This window comes from Alosa alosa, chromosome 16 (genome assembly GCF_017589495.1).
Source record: "Alosa alosa isolate M-15738 ecotype Scorff River chromosome 16, AALO_Geno_1.1, whole genome shotgun sequence".
Taxonomy (NCBI): Eukaryota; Metazoa; Chordata; class Actinopteri; order Clupeiformes; family Clupeidae; genus Alosa; species Alosa alosa.
Window position 1 is genome coordinate 13,545,126 of NC_063204.1, and position 19,583 is coordinate 13,564,708.

Consider the following 19,583-nt stretch of genomic DNA (forward strand, 5'->3'; position numbering starts at 1 on the left):
AATGACTTTTTATTGTCTGAAGACATCGATCGCAAGAATCTAACATTCTAAGCAACAGCAAAGCAGGGTACTACAAATGCAAGCTAACCAAAGTGCAGTCGGTTCTCCCGCCATGGTTTTGGAAATCACACACCTGCTGTATCTGAAGGCCCACGCATAATAAGGCCTACGACTATCACTCTACACGCCCCCTACTGTACGTCACATGTTAATTTGCTAGCTGATCCTGCCTCCTGGCTCCCCAAAATGCCGCATCATGTGAACAGATCAGCAGGCCGGCAAATTTTCACCTCATTTTCAGACATACGTTGCGGCAAAAAGACGTCTCCTCTTCCCGCAAATTTAGCGTAATCTCTGTGTGAAAAGGCCTATTGTATTACCAGTGGAGCTGTGAAAAAGCAGGCAGGGTCACACACACACACACACACACACACACACCACAAGAGCTTGTAATGGATTGATTGAACAGTTCAACACTCACACTCACTCAGCCCGACACTGACACTGCTGTGCCTGCCCATAGAGTGTTTTATTCACTGCCTTGGCTGCTCTGTGGAGTCTGGTGCAATGGCTGCAACCTTCATGTATTAAACTGTCTGTGTGCATGTGTGTGTTTCTTGGCATGTCTGGGTATGTGTGTTTGTGTGCGTGTTGTGTGTGCGAATGTGTTTTATTTGTGTGGGTGTGTGTGTGTGTGTGTGTCTGTGTGTGTGTGTGTGTGTGTGTGTGTGTGTGTGTGTGTGTGTGTGTGTGTGTGTGTGTGTGTGTGTGTGTGTGTGTGTTTGTTTGTATATGCCTCTGTGTGTGTGTGTGTGTGTGTGGATGTGTGCTTCTGTGTGTGTTTGTATGTGTGTTCTGTGTGTGTGTGTGTGTGTGTGCCTCTGTGTGTGTGTGTATGTTGTGTGTCCTCTGTAGGGTGAAGCGGGTGGACTTCGGACCCCATGACTGGCTGTCGATGCCCGTGCCAGGCACCCAGACCTGGCTGCTGGTTACAGGCCTGGAGGCCCGGACGGCGTACCAGTTCAGTGTGCTGGCACAGAACAAGCTGGGCACTGGCCCCTTCAGTGAGGTGGTCACTGTTAACACCGTAGGTGAGGACCACACAGGGAGGGGAAGACGGGAGGTGGGTAGGATACTATAGGTGAGTAGGACACTTATTAGGACACATGGGACACTGTAGGTGAGTAGGACACTTAGTAGGACGCTGTAGGTGAGTAGGACACTTAGTAGGACACAGGGGCGCTGTAGGTGAGTAGGACAGTAGGACCAACCCAGTCTTGTAGGTGAGTAGGACACTTAGTAGGACGCTGTAGGTGAGTAGGACACTTAGTAGGACGCTGTAGGTGAGTAGGACACTTAGTAGGACGCTGTAGGTGAGTAGGACACTTAGTAGGACGCTGTAGGTGAGTAGGACACTTAGTAGGACGCTGTAGGTGAGTAGGACACTTAGTAGGACGCTGTAGGTGAGTAGGACACTTAGTAGGACGCTGTAGGTGAGTAGGACACTTAGTAGGACACAGGGGACGCTGTAGGTGAGTAGGACACTTAGTAGGACACAGGGGATGCTATAGGTGAGTAGGACACTTATTAGGACACATGGGACACTGTAGGTGAGTAGGACACTGTAGGTGAGTAGGACACTGTAGGTGAGTAGGACACTGTAGGTGAGTAGGACACTGTAGGTGAGTAGGACACTGTAGGTGAGTAGGACACTGTAGGTGAGTAGGACACTTAGTAGGACGCTGTAGGTGAGTAGGACACTGTAGGTGAGTAGGACACTGTAGGTGAGTAGGACACTGTAGGTGAGTAGGACACTGTAGGTGAGTAGGACACTGTAGGTGAGTAGGACACTGTAGGTGAGTAGGACACTGTAGGTGAGTAGGACACTGTAGGTGAGTAGGACACTGTAGGTGAGTAGGACACAGGGGACTCTGTAGGTGAGTAGGACACTGTAGGTGAGTAGGACACTTAGTAGGACGCTGTAGGTGAGTAGGACACAGGGGACTCTGTAGGTGAGTAGGACACAGGGGACGCTGTAGGTGAGTAGGACACAGGGGACGCTGTAGGTGAGTAGGACACTGTAGGTGAGTAGGACACAGGGGATACTATAGGTGGAGTAGGACACTTATTAGGACACATGGGACACTGTAGGTGAGTGGGACACAGTAGGGCTGTGGTGAGTAGGACACTTAGTAGGACACAGGGGCCTTTGTAGGTGAGTAGGACCAACTAAATGTCCATCAAGGTGATGCTGTCACGTTAGACTAATGATTTGTTTGAAATGATCACTCTATTTCGTCAAAGGTCATAGGCTACCTTAGGTCAAAAGGTCCCTTGCCAGTCTCACTCTCTACTCGTCCCAAGGTCTGGCCTTGGTCAAGGTCAAAGGTCCTTGGCGTCAAATTCAACTAACCGGTGTACCTTCTGCGTTGTTTTCAATGGGTCTGTCAGATAGACATTCATGTTAATCCCTCATCGTCAAATATAGACAAAAGGAAATAAATGTCCATCAAAGGTGATGCTGTCACGTTAGACTAATGATTTGTTTGAAATGATCTATAAACAAAAATTGCAGACCATAAGAGCCATAGGCTACCTTAGGTTACTTTGATCTTGCATAATTTTATTCAGCTTTGGTGTAGGTAACGTAAGGTAAAATAATAATAATAATAATAATAACAATAATCTCTAACTAAACTAACACGTGCATATTTCTGTACTGCGACCATTGTAGCCTACAGTTGTAACAGCGCGTAACAGTCGTTTTACTCCCCGTATGCTCATTATAATAGGCTCTGCTCCTGCCTAGATTCGAACTCAGAACTGCCTGAAAGTTGCAGACCTGTTCTGGAAATACGTGCATGAACCCACTCGACTGTCAGACAACGCTATCTGCTTCGAGGACTGAGGAGTGTACTGTACCGTACTGTGTACTGAGGACTGTACAGTCCTACCTAATAGGCCTACTCTAAGCAGATAGCGTTGTACACAGGAGACGCTGTAGGTGAGTAGGACACAGGGGACGCTGTAGGTGAGTAGGACACTTATTAGGACAAAGGGGACGCTGTAGGTGAGTAGGACACTTAGTAGGACACAGGGGACACTGTAGGTGAGTAGGACACAGGGGACTCTGTAGGTGAGTAGGACACTGTAGGTGAGTAGGACACTTAGTAAGACACAGGGGACACTGTAGGTGAGCTGGACACTCAAACAGGGATCACACTGATCTGCGGCCAGCTGCAGGTTTCTTATTGTCCGCTATGGTTTGGCAGTGGAGCAGTTAGAGCAGCAATGTTATGCTGGCATCAGATCATTTGAGCGTTGCACTTGGTTCAACTTTCACAGAGTAATGCAGATGTAGACCGTTCATGTAACTTAGGAACGAATAGAACTTCTCTAATAGACCGTTCATGTAACTTAGGAACGAATAAAACATCTTCCAATGTGATCCCTGCCTCAGAGTAGGACACAAGGAAGATCATAGGTGAGTAGGATACAAGGAAGATTGTAGGATATAAGGAGAACTGTGATCAGAGTAGAGCATGGGGAACACTGTAGGTGAGGAGGGCATGGGGTGCACAGTAGGATAGTAGGACACACAGAAGAATAGTAGGACACACAGAAGGATAGTAGGACACACAGGAGGATGCTAGGACACAGTTAGGAGGACACACAGAAGGAAGCTAGGACACCGTTAGGAGGACGGTAGGACACACAGAAGGACAGTAGCACACAGTTAGGAGGACAGTAGGACACACAGGAGGACAGTATGACACACAGGAGGACAGTACGACACACAGGAGGACAGTACGACACACAGAAGCACGATGGAACACAGTTAGGAGGAGAGAATAGGATATAAGGCAGGAAGGAAGGATGGATGGACAAATAGAGGAATGAGATGCACCACAGGATGCATGTAGGAGGAGAATAGGACACATAGGAGGACAGTAGGATACACAGGAGAAGTAGGCATGAATAGGTCAGAGAAGTGGTCCCTGTGAACGCTATAGGTTAGTAACATACAGTAGGCCATTATGATGATGATGTCACAAGGGCAATAAAGCTAAAGTAGTCCTTTACCCCCTTTCATCCACAAAGCTCTGAAAGGCAAGGTATCATAAATTAGGACTAGATGACATGTTATGTTTGAATTGTGTGTATAGTAAAGTGTGTGTGTGTGTGTGTTCTCCAGTCTATCCCTTAAGTACGCCTGAACCACTGGTGCTTCTTACACCACCACGGTGCCTCACAGCCAACCGCACACAGCAGGGCGTACTCCTCTCCTGGCTCCCACCGGCCAATCACACCTCCCCCATCGACCGCTACGTCATCGAGTTTCGTTTGGGCGAGAGGTGGGAGGTGCTTGATGACCTCATCCCCGCTGCCGAGACCGAGATCATGGCCAGAGACTTGGTCCAGGTAAAGCCTTTATGAAACACCTGTAACACCTGAGTCTTAATGATATACCTACATTTTTCTGAAACACCTGGTCCAGTTAACACCTGTTATTAAGTCGTATGTGTGTGTGTTTGGCTGACTTCTAATCTACCCCTATCTCTCTCTCACTGACAGGACGCCTGGTATGAGTTTCGTGCGCTGGCTGTCATGGATGAACTCATCAGTGAGAGCAGTAATGTAGTCGGAGTGTCGAGTACAGGTGAGGGCTGAGTCGCACAAACACAGACACACATACACACAGCCATGATCTTGGTCTTCACACACACACACACACCAGTTTTCACACATAGCTCTTTGTTGCCCCCCACTGGCCTTCATGCATCCTTCTCCCAGTAGCCCCAGGATGGTGCAGTCTCTCACTGCATCTGGGAACATCATTATACAATATACATCATCCACTATACATTACTTATATATTATAATACCACCTACTATACATTGCATATATTATACACCACCCACTCCACTATACATTACTTATATATATCACCCACTTACTTCCAGTATATATTATGCTGTATATTACCCACAAAACATCATGTGTGTATAAATGTGCTCTCTGATAATGGTGGTGTAACCCTGTATGTGTGTGTGTGTGTGTGTGTGTGTGTGTGTGTGTGTGTGTGTGCACGCGTGTCAGACCCCTTCCCCCCCACGGAGATGGCGGATGAGAGCCTGGCGCGTCCAGTGGTGGCGGGCATCGTGGCGACCATCTGCTTCCTGGCGGCCGCCGTCCTCTTCAGCACGCTGGCCGCCTGCTTCGTCAACAAGCAGCACCGACGCAAGCTCAAGCGCAAGAGAGGTGAGACACACACACACAGACAAACACACACACACACACACACACACACACACACACACACACACAGATGCATGCCATAACCAGCACAAACTCAAACAGAAGATAGGTGAGACACACACACATGCCATAACCAGCACCAATGCAAGCTCAAACGCAATAGAGGTGACACACACACACACACACACACAATAACCAGTTTGGGGTTACTGATGTTACTGATGTGGGGGTACCTGTGGTTGTGGGGTAGCTGTGGTTTGGGGTAACTCTAGTTTAGGGGTAACTCTGCTCTCTGTCCCCTTAGATCCTCCCTTATCAATCACCCACACCAGGAAGAGCATCGAGACACCGTGAGTACTGCCAACGTCTTCAAACACACACACACACACACACACACACACACACACACACACCGCATACACATACACCCATACACCACTGCATACAAAAAACAAGTGTCAGGGAGAGAGTGTGTACGTGTCTGTACTGTATGTAAGGTATGTGATGTGTATATCTGTATGTCATCTGTTTGTATGTACAGTAAGTGTGTGGTGTATGGTCAGTGTGTGGTGTGTGTTGTGTGATAGTGTGTGTGTGGTGTGTGCATGTGTGTGTTAGGGGTGTTATACCAAGTGGTCATATAGGGGTGGTCGTCTCTATGCTGTGTCGGCCCAAATGGCCATTGATTCACAGGGCCAACACCTACTGCGGATGTCTCTCACAACACACACACTTACCTATGGGGCCAGCACTCACTCACCACACATCACACACACACACACACACACACACACACACACACACACACTCTCTCTTTATCTCTCTCTCTCTCTCTCTCTCTCTCTCTCTCTCTCTCTTTCACACACACGCACACACACACACACACACCACACACACAAACACCACACACACAAACACACCATGGGAGAACAGCAGGTGACATTTCTTTTCCATTGACCATGTTATGTGGGGATGGTGGATGGGTGTGTTTGTTTCTTGCATCCATGTCGGTCATCCGTGATGTGGCGGTCGTCTGCCAGGTTACTCCGCCTCCACCCCCACCTTCCATCTCACCTGTGTCCCAGATGGAGCTGCGCTCTGGGTCGGACGTGGCTCTGATGAGGGCCGGATCCGGCCTGAGGGGCGGCATCCGGGCATGTGGCCGGTCGTGTGTGGGCATGTGCTGGGCATGTTTGTGTGTGTCTGTGTGCGTGTGTGTGTTTATGTGTTTATTTCGGCTGGTGTGACTGATGGCGTTCTGTGTGAGTGTGTGTGTCTCGGCTGGTGTGACTGAGGGTGCTGTGTGTGTGTCGGCCCGGTGTGACCCGAGAGCTGGTGTGACTGATGGCGTTCTGTGTGAGTGTGTGTGTCTCGGCTGGTGTGACTGATGGCGTTCTGTGTGAGTGTGTGTGTCTCGGCTGGTGTGACTGATGGCGTTCTGTGTGAGTGTGTGTGTCTCGGCTGGTGTGACTGATGGCGTTCTGTGTGAGTGTGTGTGTCTCGGCTGGTGTGACTGATGGCGTTCTGTGTGAGTGTGTGTGTCTCGGCTGGTGTGACTGATGGCGTTCTGTGTGAGTGTGTGTGTCTCGGCTGGTGTGACTGATGGCGTTCTGTGTGAGTGTGTGTGTCTCGGCTGGTGTGACTGATGGCGTTCTGTGTGAGTGTGTGTGTCTCGGCTGGTGTGACTGATGGCGTTCTGTGTGAGTGTGTGTGTCTCGGCTGGTGTGACTGATGGCGTTCTGTGTGAGTGTGTGTGTCTCGGCTGGTGTGACTGATGGCGTTCTGTGTGAGTGTGTGTGTCTCGGCTGGTGTGACTGATGGCGTTCTGTGTGAGTGTGTGTGTCTCGGCTGGTGTGACTGATGGCGTTCTGTGTGAGTGTGTGTGTCTCGGCTGGTGTGACTGATGGCGTTCTGTGTGAGTGTGTGTGTCTCGGCTGGTGTGACTGATGGCGTTCTGTGTGAGTGTGTGTGTCTCGGCTGGTGTGACTGATGGCGTTCTGTGTGAGTGTGTGTGTCTCGGCTGGTGTGACTGATGGCGTTCTGTGTGAGTGTGTGTGTCTCGGCTGGTGTGACTGATGGCGTTCTGTGTGAGTGTGTGTGTCTCGGCTGGTGTGACTGATGGCGTTCTGTGTGAGTGTGTGTGTCTCGGCTGGTGTGACTGATGGCGTTCTGTGTGAGTGTGTGTGTCTCGGCTGGTGTGACTGATGGCGTTCTGTGTGAGTGTGTGTGTCTCGGCTGGTGTGACTGATGGCGTTCTGTGTGAGTGTGTGTGTCTCGGCTGGTGTGACTGATGGCGTTCTGTGTGAGTGTGTGTGTCTCGGCTGGTGTGACTGTGATGTGTGCCCAGCGTGTGTGTTTATGTGATGTTTGGCCCCGGCTGGTGTGACTGATGGGGCGTTCTGTGTGGGTGTGTGTGTCCTCGGCTTCTAGTGTGACTGATGGGTGTGTGTGTGTGTGTGTGTCTCGGCTGTGTGACCCGGGTGCTGTGTGTGTGTGTGTGTTTGAGTGTGGGCCGCTACGTGTGTGTGTGTTTGAGTGTGTCGGCCGGTGTGACTGAGGGCGCTATGTGTGTGTTGTGTTTCTTGCCGCAGGCCTCCTCTGTCCCCTCTGCCTGGCATTGAGCCCTACTGGGAAGAGCCAGACAGGAGCAGCCTCAGGGCCCCTTCCGCCAGCCCCCAGTGAGTGTCCCCCATAACCCCCCCCCCCAGACCCCCTGTGAGTGTGCCCCCCCTCCCCCAGTTCACCCCCACACACACACACCGCTCCGTTCCCGCTGCTGGTCTGGCTGTTGGTCCGCCGTTCTCGCATGCGCTCACTCTTCTCCGCTCCGCTCTTCAGCACGGCTGCTGTGGCTCTGATTGGCTGCTGTGGCTCTGACTGGCTGCCGTGTCTCTCATGCAGTTTGGTTGTGCTGCGTTTGTTTGCTGCAAGTGGCTAGCAGGGTTTTAATGTAATGCTAGCAGCTAGCATACAGAAAAACTATTTAGCTAGTTGCTAATGTTAAGAAAAACAGTGCTGGAATTTTATTGTAATGCTCGTGGCTAGCTTAAAGATAAACAATGCTAAGGGATTCAGTGTAATGCTAGTGGCTAGCATAAAGAAAAACACTGCTAAGGTCTTAATGTAATGCTAGTGGCTAATGTAAAGACAAATAGTGCTGTGATTTTAATGTAATTGTAGTGGCTGTTGTAAAGAAACACTGCTAGAATTGTATGTTATATTAGTAGCTAGCATATGCTAAGGTTTTTATGTAATGCCAGTGGCTAGCATAGAGGGAAACTGGCAAGGTTAATGCTTGCGGCTAGCATAAAGAAAAACATGACCAGGGTTAACGCTAGTAGCAGGAATAAAAAACACTGCAAGTTAATGCTTTGGTGGCTAGCATAAAGTAAAACACTGCCAATGTTAAAGCTAATTGCTAGCATAAAGAATAACACTACCTGGGTTAATGCTAGTGGCTAGCATAAATAAAAACACTGCTAGTAGAGTGTTAATGTATTGCAGTGGAAAGCATGGCATCATGGGCAGAGACTTCTAACAGTCTTGTTGGTCCTGGATGCTTCTGCAGCTGCCTGTGGCATAAGTATGTGTGTGTGTGTGTGTCTGTGTGTTTGTCTGTGCGGTACTGTGAGGATAATCTGTTTGTGTGTGTGAGGGGTGTTGAGTGGTGGGTTGGCATAGCGCTACCGCGTGTGTGAAATGTTGTTATTGTTGCTGTCACTGAACTTTCATCCTGTTCTCCATCGTGTTGCTTCATTCCGCTCTCTCTCTCGTTCTCTCTCTCTATCTCTCTCTCTCTCTCTCTCTCTCTCTCCACCAGAGCAGGCCCCTCTGCATCAGCCCAAGGCTTTTCAGACGGAAAACATCTCCTGTCTCTTTATGGGCAACATGTATTTACCTCTATGCTCAGTGAGAACACAGAAATTAAATGAATTTGATTGATGCCCTCAGTCAATCCATGTCATCTCTGGTCCCTGTTGGTTGGTTCAGGAACCTTGCTTTGCTGCAACTGAATGAGCATTTAGTTCCTGAGGAACCAATAGGGACTCCGCAGCCAGGCGGACTGTAGGTCACGCGTGGCTGAGCTTGTGGCAGGCAGAATCTGGCTTCAGAGTTGCAGACTGTGCTGTTGAGTGGATCTCTAGTAGCCTGTCGAGGACCACCTTTCTGTCTGTGTGTGTGTGTGTGTGTGTAAGATAGAGAGAAAGAGGTGGTGTTAACCCTGCTGATGATATTCTTGCCCCCCATTCACAGGCTCTCTTCGGGGAAGATCAGTCCAGAGAGCATCCCCTCCTCACGCCCCCCCTCTCTGGCCAGCATGGGCCCTCCCGGCCTCTACGTGAAGCATCTGCCCAGCCCTAAGAAGGAGAAGGAGCTGTCCCTCTACAAGAAAACCAAGCGAGCAATAACCAGCAAGAAGTACAGCGTGTCCAAGCATGAGGCCGAGGTGACCACACCCATCGAGCTGATCAGCCGTGGCCCCGACGGCCGCTTTGTCATGGATATGGAGACCGAGGCCTCTCTCCGCACGCGCCGCATCCAGGGCTTCCCCTTCGTGGAGGAGTCGGACCTGTACCCCGAGTTCCGACAGTCAGACGAGGAGAACGACGAGCCAGGGCCCCTGCCCCCCGTCATGGCCACCCTGAGGCCCCAGATCTCCCCCGTGTCCTCCAGCCAGGAGTCCTACTCGCAGCCCCCCGCCTACAGCCCCCGCCTGGCCCACCGGCCGCTGGAAGGTATGAGCATCTACGAGAGTAGCGGCCTCCAGGCCACCGGCCAGAGCCGCGTCTCTCACTTCCACAGGCTCTTCCCTCACGGGCCCTTCTACGGTTACCTAGGTAGCGGAGTGGGCGTTGGCATCAGCGGAGAGGCAGAGCTGCAGCCGCCCTTCTACCTGCCGGAAACCAGCTCGCGTAGCTCGGTGGCCTCCTCCACGCCGCCACCAGAGGGCGCCTATGCGCATCCCCGCCTCTCCCTGGGGGACGGGCGAGACCTGCGGGGCCACCCCCACTACTCCTCAGGCCACGCCCTCCCCCTCAGCCCCTCCCCAGGCCCGCGCTCCCCAGAGCTCTGGCCGCCTCCTGACTTCCCCTTCCTAAGCCAGGAGGGGGCACGCCTGCTCCTGCCCCCCCACCACCGAGCCCTGCCCCCCGACCTGCCCCCCTACCCACCTCCCCCTCTAGGTGCTCCCCCCTTCTCCTCCCTGCAGCTCCCCTCTGCCTTCCTGCAGCTGGAGGCTCCTAAAGCGCCCCTTGGTGGCCGCTCCCCAACCCAGCCCCCCCTTCAGGGTCCCCCGATCCGGCATGTAACTATGCAACAGGCAGCGAGTATGGGCACGCTCCGACACACGTCGCATGGCGTGGCCGTGCCTGTGCTGCCGTACGCTGGCATGCGATTGGGCAGCCCCAGCACGCTGCGCAGCGACAGCCCTGATACCTGGCGTCCGGAGGCGGAGCCCTGGCTGAGCCCGCGGGCGGCCCGTCGTGCTGACTCCGGCCAGCAGGTGGTGCTGCAGCCCTCACGCCTCTCGCCCCTAACCCAGAGCCCCCCAGCTCCCACGCAGGCTCCCCCGACATCCTGGTGAGGCCCCCGCCCCCTCGGCCCAGCATCCTGCGTCCCTCGCACTCGCAGGAGATGCCCGAGACGGCGCCGCGCCACCCTCCTCTGGCACGTGTCAGCTTCTCGCAAGGCTCCTCCCCTGCCTCCTCCCCCACGCAGGGCTCGGCTCACGGCCACGCACGGCGCCCCAGCCCTTCGTACCACGCCCAGATGGCCTACGCCACGGCCTCAACCAGCTATCCCTCCCAGTCCCCCTCACAATCGCCCTCCCCGCCCCCCCTTGGCGCCCAGGGCCCCCCCCAGCCGAGGACGGACGATGAGAGGCAGCCCTCCGAGCCGTCTGCGCTCCAGCTGGCCTCTGCAGGGTAGGTGGACTCCCATCCTCAGAGCAGGCAGCATACCGCACCCTATGCTAGCGTTAGCACATGCTAAAAAGATCTCAGAGCAGGCAGCATACCGCACCCTATGCCAGCGTTAGCACATGCTAAAAAAATCTCAGAGCAGGCAGCATACCGCACCCTATGCTAGCGTTAGCACATGCTAAAAAGATCTCACAGCAGGCAGCTGTGTTTAGGGAACACACTCATACCATACCATACGCTAGTGCGAGCACATGCTAAACAGACCTCAGAGCAGGTAGCATACCGCACCCTACGCCGTGCTGGCTCATGCTATTCAGACTTCAAAGCTGCCGGCATATCGAACCCTACGCTAGTGCTGCCTATGCTAAACAGACTGTTACGGAACATTCCCATCCGCACCCTAAGCTAGCAGCCTCTGCATGGTAGGGGCACTCCCATCCACAGAGCAGGCCACATACCTCACCCTACGCTAGTGCTAGCACATGATAAACAGACCTCAATGCAGGCAGCATGCCGCACCATACTCTAGCGCTAGCAAATTCTAAACAGACCGTTAGGACATTAGGGAACACTTCCAATCTCAGAGTAGGCAGCATACAACACACCATGCTAGCCAGACTTCAGAGCAGGCAGCATTCTGCACTATGCCTGCGCTAGCACATGTTAAACAGACTGTTAAGGCTTTAGGGAACACCCATATTCAGAGCAGGTAGCATATTGCACTCCATGCTAATGCTAGCACGTCCTAAACCAGTGGTCCCCAAACTTTTTCTTCTCAGGGCCAGCTCACTATGCCGTGCACTAAGAGAGGGCCAGAGACTCGGAGTATATCAGTAACCATAAATAGCTTAGTGCTGTGAACAACAACAATCTACCTTAATTGAATATTCCATTACATTTAATCATAGGCTACTGCAATTTAATACCATTGTTAGCTGTGTTTATATTGCCATCATGCCATGTAAAATGTAGCTCAAATGAAATGAAATGAAATGAATACTTATAAAAAGAATTTAGCATCCCCAAAAGTATTAGCAGGGAGTCCCAAAAGTATATATTATTTAAAATGAACTCTGAACTCTGTGTCTTTGCATACACAGCTCAAGTTGTGAACAAGCAATATCTTAGAAATAATTTAAAGTTCTCAAACTATGAGAGTTTTATAAAGTGCTGGCAAAAACATCTGGAATGACCACCATTCTAACTTTCACTCACCTGATGAGAACTTTGAATAGTTATCCCAGGAAGTCCCAGAAATATGACTTGAATAGAGGTTAGTTAGTTATTAACAATGAATTGATAAACTTTTAGAATACTTTGAGCACTGATGCAGTCAGCATAGGCCTCTTACATTGTTTGCAGGTAGGCCTAGGCCTACATTTCATTCCGTTTTCGATGGTAAACGCGAAACAGCGCCAAAACAACCACCAGTGGACAAAAAGAGTATTAGACGTGTACTGTTAAGACCCGCCATATAGAATGAATGGGGGAAATTACGGATGTTATAGTTTGACGATGTCGTACTCCCCTGCGGGCCAAATGCTATATACCACGGACATGTTTTGGGGGGCCACCCAAAATGAGGTGGCGGGCCGTAGTTTGGGGACCACTGTGCTAAACAGACCTCAGAGCAGGCAGCATACCGTACCCTATGCTAGCTTTCGCAAATGCTAAACAGACTGTTAGAGCTTTAGGCAACACAGGGCTTCTGCAGGGTAGGTGCCCTCCCAACCTCAGAGCAAGAAGCATAAGGCACTCTACCCTAGTTTTACACTTGCTAGCTAGTGATATCACATGCTCCACTGACCTCCAGAGCAGCTAGGCCTTTAGGAATTAATATATCTGGTTTCAGAGGTATTACACACTCTACAGGTCATCTGTTGTCTTAAGATTCCCTAGAAAAACGTATGCCCCCCTTACATATGTAGACTTTACCGACTGTTAGCTCAGGGAATAAACATAAAGACCCTTTGTACAGTCTGTAGGCTGGTGACAAAAAGCTCACAAACCTCTTAAAGACAGAATACAAACATACAAAAACACTCACACAGACCTAAGAGACAGTCATGATAGGAGTCTGCATACAGACGCATACAGTACATTTAAGACTACTAGCACTAATGAGGACTCTAATCCTCAGTATAGACAGCCTATCAATATGCCCATGCAGACTTAAAAGACCACATACTGACATTTAAAGACTTACTGATGTAAGACACTTCAAGACTTACCAAACCATAGTCCTACCTTAAAGACTTACTGATTTACTGCAGTCTTTAGAGTAGATGCCATACAGCACTTAATTCAGACATATACATAGATATTACAGAGAGGCTTCTGAAACTAACACATACAGTTCAATGTAATGACATATTTACAGCCAAATTACCTTATTATGACACTTCATATGTAGATATCATAATATTTGTCAATTGTATCGTCTTAAGTACTGTTTTGTCTAATGCCCATCATGTTTACATACCGTAAATTGCTGTCCTTTCTTCATTGTAATGTATGGTATGGAGTTGGAAAAGTCTGGAGAAACTTACCGAGTGCACTTGCAGAAATACTTAAAATTAATGATTTTTTTATCCTGAACTTAATGCCATAATTGACATATGTCCCTGTTGAATCTGGCTCTGTCACGAATACTCATTCAACATTGTTATGTTCCAGATCGGTCTTGATTACAGAGTTTTTTCTAGTTCCATCATCTCAACAGTAAGCTACGAGCGGTCATCACCCCATTGGTTTCGCTTTGAGCACAAATTTACCTCAGTGGCTACACAACCCCTCTCCACTCCTGTCCCCAAATTCCCCTCACACCCACACTCCCCCCCTCACCTTACCCTCCCCTCCGCACCACCCTCACCCCACCCCCACCCTTCTGGTTCCCGGGGGGCTGCGAGTGTGCTCCTTTTGCCGTGTATGTGTGTGTGTGTGTGTGTGTGATGTTGCTGCAGTAACGTACATGGTGGCTGTAGACTCTCCTGAAGGCTCTGCAGCCCTCTCACTCTTTGTGTTTTTGATTGACCTCAGCTATCTGGCCAGCATTGTTGTGACCAGGTCGTCCACTCCGTAATAGGTAAGGGTTGAATCCATGTCTGACAGGGGAGGGGCAAGCAGGCGGGGTCTAATCACTACTCATTTAAAGGGGAATCAATGGCAGAACAACATTGACCAAAACAAACAAAAAAACTAATTTCTTTATGCCTCTTCAAAAATAAAAAAAACAACATCAAGCCGATTTTATAACACATACTCCCAGGCCAATTAGCACTTTTCTGTGAAAACCAATGCCACAGACGTGCAGAAGTCATTCTGTCTGACCTGCTGCAGCTCCTGGCCTGGCAGAGCTCCTGCGTCAGCCGGCACTGAGCCGTGACTGCCTGCCTGAATCAGCATTCCCCTTTAAAGCTTTTGTTCCATGTGCAAAGTCTCATGCATGCCTCTCTCTGAGTACTCCTCTCCAGTGCCCCAATCAGTAACAGACAATTTCTCTCAGACTAAACAAATTCTTGTCACATTCGTGGTTTTTTAGTGGTTTGGTTTGTTTATTTTTGATGTGACTGTTTCTTGACTGGCCATTCCCCTCTCCTGCCATCTGCCTCCCCTCAGCATGGTGAAGCCTCACTCAGCTCTTTCTTTCTCTCTCTATTTCCTTCTTTCTCTCTCTCTCTCCTTCTTTCTCTCTCTATCCCTGTCTCATGTGGATGACGATCAGATTACATGTGTACAGTGCCAGCGTGTGGACTCTTTCTCTCTCCCTCTCTCTCTCACCTTTCTCTCTCTACTAACGCCTTTACCTTTGTCTCTCTACAGCAGTCAGGGGGTGACCGTGCCCCCCTCCACACCACCCCACCTTGCACCCCATTGATCTAATGTTGTGTTTCAGTCAGTTGTGAAAGCGCCAGGTTTTGGGGTGTCACAGAGCGCTCACAGTGGTTTTTTAAAGGTGTCACTGTGGGCGGCTGTACTCTGATGGTCAGTTCAGGGGTCTAAACCCAGCCCCCCGGCTCGAGTGACGAGCTCCGAGCCAAGGCAGTGCTCACTGGGCCTTGTTTAGGAAGCCTGTGGGGCATATGCTTGCAATAGGAGCTGTGAGATTAAGGCCCTATGTGTGTGTGCAGGCCACTCCTGATGGATACGCCATATCAGGAGGACGCTTCATGAGGTAACGACGGAGCTGCCGCTCACTAAAAACTAATCCAGCTAACGACGCGCTCAGTAACCAATGGGTCATCTCAACCGATTCACTTTTCAACACCTGCGCTCAGGATGGTTGATGGTCAGCCTCCCACTGTTCTACCAGACAAGCCCTGAAGTGCTCACTCAGAGAGACTGCAAGAAGCTGTAGAGAACAGCCATTTATGATGATCACTGAGAACTGGCGGACAGTGCTGAAAGAGAACCGAAAAGGTTTATCAGGCTTTTTCAGTCAAATGGGAAGGTACAGTGTGAGCCCATCATCCCCACAGCATGCAGAGATCTGGATGCGGTTGTCATGGCGCACAGGTAAACCTCTGGCAGTAAATTAGTAAACTGTATGCTACCGGCGACCGATGGATCACATTCCAGAGCAAGCACTCAGTGGTAGTAGCATCTACACTGTGAAACCAACCAAAAACATAGATATGAGCATAGACATGATTCATTTCAAATTTGGATTAATAGAAAAAAATAAGATAACAGGGGATTATTATTAATATTGACAGCATTGCATTTTTAGCAATTTTGACCCCAAACAAAAACAAGAATTTTGAAGCAAAAGTCCATAGGCTAAGTACAGTATTGTAGCTTAATGTAATTATTAATTCTGACATGTAGGTTATAAGGAAAATCGTCCAGCCCAAATCAGAAGCTCAGTCGATGAGAAAAGTTGGAGGTGTGTGTGAGCACCGCAGATCAGTGGAGCCAGTGAATGGTAAAGGTGTTGAGGCTGACATGAACCATCTTGTGTGTGTGTGTGTATGTGTGTGTGTGTGTGTGTGTGTGTTTGTGTGTGTGTGTGTGCCACTCTTTTCTCCTGTAGTTATTCTGATACTCTACCCCAAAGACCACACCCCCTCTGGCTGCGTTGACTGGGTGCTTTGGTCTGAAGCTCTCATGCTCTGTGTGTGTGTGTGTGTGTGTGTGTGTGTGTGTGTGTGTGTGTGTGTGTGTGTGTGTTTCAGTGGCGTTGACATGGCTCGTCTCTGCGGCTGAAGCTCAGAGAGGCCAGTTGAGCTCCTCTCCCTCTGTGAGCTGCGGAGGCCAGTGTGTTTGAATAGACTAGATCTCCCCCTGGTGGCGGTGTGCAGTAACGACAGCTGGCTCTCGCCCCTCTGTGTGTGTGTGTGCCCACAGGGAGCCCGTAGGGGCTGAGGCCATGCATGTCGGGTCTGAGAGGTCCCAAACTCTGCTTTACCCCCCGGGCAAGACCGGCTCCAAGGAAGGCGTCAATAACAACAACAACTCCAGACCCCGGAGGAAAACAGGTACGCAGAAGAACCCTCTGGAGTGGTTCCATAGTTAAAGCACAAGGGTTCCACCCTCTGAACAAAACCCTCCTGATTGATAGCTTATGTGATTTTATTTTGTGTGTGCGCATGTGCCCGTGTCCAAATGTATCTGTGAGTGAATGTGCATATGTGTCTGCTGTGTGTGTGTGTGTGTGTTTCAGATGTGAGTAGCTCTCAGACCCAGCAGTCATGTGTGTCTGAGGCCCCTGTGCAGGAGACCCCGCCTGCGGACCCCAGCTGCCCAGAGGAAAAGAGGCCGAGGGGGGCGAGGATGAGGAGTGCCCTGGCGCTGTGGGAGAAGAGGAAGGCCCCCTGTCGGCAGCTCTCGGCCCTGCTGCCCCTGTCCCTGCCCCGGCCGCGGCCCCCGCCACAACAGCCCCCCGAGGAGCGCAAGGCCCTGCTGGCCAGCATGGACCCCCACCGGCCCGACTACGGAGCCCTGCTCTGAGCACGACCAGCACTCCACCGGCGCCGGACCTGAGCCGAACTGAACCGACCCATCCCCACCCGACGCCACCGCCCCGGACTCACACTCTGGAGTGACGCCAACGCCCTCTGCCACCCAGTGATACCACCAGGGCTCCACCTGATCAGAGTCCACAGTCACTGAGATGAGATGTGTGTGAGTGTGTGAGAGAGTGTGTGTGTGTGCGTGTGTGTGTGTGTGTGTTTGTGAAAGAGACTAAAAAGTTTAGGGAGGGACAGTACTGACCAGTGACAAGACAGTGTTAACCGGCGGTAGCAGATGGCGTGTGTGAGTTTTGTGTGTGTGTGTGTGTGTGTGTGTGTGTGTGTGTGTGATGTGTCGTCAGTCACCTGTGGGAGGGGAAGGGGGAGGTTCCGCTCTGCAGTCCCTGAGGGGCCGATCCACAGGGCTGGGGGCCATGACGATGTTTGACTTTAGTCCAGATTAAAATAGATAGTCCAACAATGCACATTCGGTTAGGCCCAGGGACCTGACACCTAATTGGGTTGTAGAATATGTCAACATTTCGCAGAGGTCACAAACGTTAGTGCTCTGTGTGTAAGTATGTAAGTGTAAGAGCACCCTTTGAACCCCAGTCCTTCACACGAGCGGCTACTGCCTCTGTGTTCTGCTCCGCATCTCTGACGTCACAATTAGAGCGTGTAGCTCACACACACACTCTTTGCTCTGACAGTGTGGAGCTCACACTCGCCCAATTGCTGTCACTCACACACACACACACACACACACACACACACACACACGCACGCGCGCGGACCCAGACGGGTCGGACCGTGGCTCGGCTGCCATGTTGAGCACTGTGAGTGTGTGTGTGTGTGTAGGCCTGGTAATCTCCTCCACAGCCTGCATCCTCCAGAGCCTAAAAGGCTTGTTGTGTGTCTGTGTGTGAGTGTGCGGTGCTGACATCTGGCCTAAGCTCTTTCTGGCTTTAGAGGGTTTCCCATCATTCGAACTCTCACAAACTCACTGTTTCAAATGCACTTAACAAATTACTTTTTTTACTGAGTAGAACTACTTTTGGTGCATACAATATCTCCTGCCAAATCTGTACTGTCTTTTTATAGGCCAAACACAGGCTTTCTTTGGCCTTCTGCTGGCAGTGCAGTATATCCGTAGAGAGGTGTGTGGTGCCCCCATCTGGACAGAGGTGGCACTGCAATGGGGGATGACCCACAGGTACCAAACATCAACCAGTCAGGGTTCAAAGGGGAGACTGAGTGAGCAGCAGAGTGGTCAGTGAAGACCAGGGCGTCTAAAACATTTATACTGCGTCCCTAAAAGATATCTAACACAGGGTTCTGTCTTTCTACAAAATATACCTCAAAATATTGAAAAATTAGGCACATATGTTTAAACTAATACACTGTTTTGCTTTGGTATATTTTATTTACATTTATTTTATAGATTTGACGTCATTGCCTTCAGAATAGTATAACTCTATCCAAACCCATTCGATTGAAACGACACACAACTACGGTAACGATGGGTCCTCAGCGCGATGTTCTATAGGAACCATCGGCTGAAGCAAAGCACAGTGTTCTGTCCAGAGAGAGAACGTGAGGCCCGGGGCCTGCCGAGTACCACTCACACACACACGCACGCCTCACACACTCTCGCTGCTGCTCCTGCTGGCTTGGGAGGGGCAGACAGCCCGGCTCTAATGGCTGGATGGGCCGTCTTGGCCAACCACAGCCACCATCTTGATAGCTGCCTCGTCCACAAAGAGGCGTCCAGCCACAGCATCCAGAGCACAGTCTAGTGAACAGGCCGTCCACTGAACTCAACACACACACACCCACACACACACAGATGTACACATGGATATACACACTTACACACACACACACACACACACACACACACACACACACACACACACACACACACAGACACTCACAGACACACAGAGATGTACACATGGATATACACACACTCACACACACACACACACACACACACACACACACAGACACTCACACACACACACACACACACACACACACACACACACACACACACTCACAGGCCGTACAGTAAACTCTGCTCTCTCCCTTTCTTTTATGTGAAATAGAACCCAAACTCTCGAGGGGTCCTGAACTCAATGCAACGTATCTAGTCTGACACTAGGTGAACCAAGGCACACTCCTTCCACCGGCCACACAGGCCTTCATCCACTGCCTCTGTGTAGTGAGGTTACTGCCTTCTCCTGGTTTGCTTTCTAGACGTCTCAGGCTGCGTCCGGAGAAGCAGTCAGTGGTTTCTCTTTTTCTTTGAGAAATCCGAGGGATGTTCATTCTAAAGCTAAAAAAAATGTGAATAGCATAAAAAAAAAAAATCCTATTTTTGTCAGGAAAACTTGTGTCTAGACATTTTTTTTTTTTGATTTTCTCTTTCTTTTCATTTCATGATGATAA

General features: G+C 50.5%; 1 protein-coding gene across 1 annotated transcript in view; it reads left to right on the forward strand.

Annotated features, from left to right (window-relative positions):
* The window catches only part of igsf9ba (immunoglobulin superfamily, member 9Ba), an 86,140-nt gene extending 67,108 nt beyond the window's left edge, over nucleotides 1-19,032 (forward strand). The window contains 10 exon segments of the mRNA XM_048267008.1: nucleotides 916-1,091; nucleotides 4,196-4,422; nucleotides 4,576-4,660; nucleotides 5,102-5,263; nucleotides 5,565-5,610; nucleotides 7,852-7,938; nucleotides 9,515-10,800; nucleotides 10,803-11,184; nucleotides 16,528-16,658; nucleotides 16,844-19,032. Coding sequence (XP_048122965.1) covers nucleotides 916-1,091; nucleotides 4,196-4,422; nucleotides 4,576-4,660; nucleotides 5,102-5,263; nucleotides 5,565-5,610; nucleotides 7,852-7,938; nucleotides 9,515-10,800; nucleotides 10,803-11,184; nucleotides 16,528-16,658; nucleotides 16,844-17,130 — 2,869 coding nt within the window. The 3' untranslated portion in view covers nucleotides 17,131-19,032.
* Nucleotides 19,033-19,583: the final 551 nt, after the last annotated feature.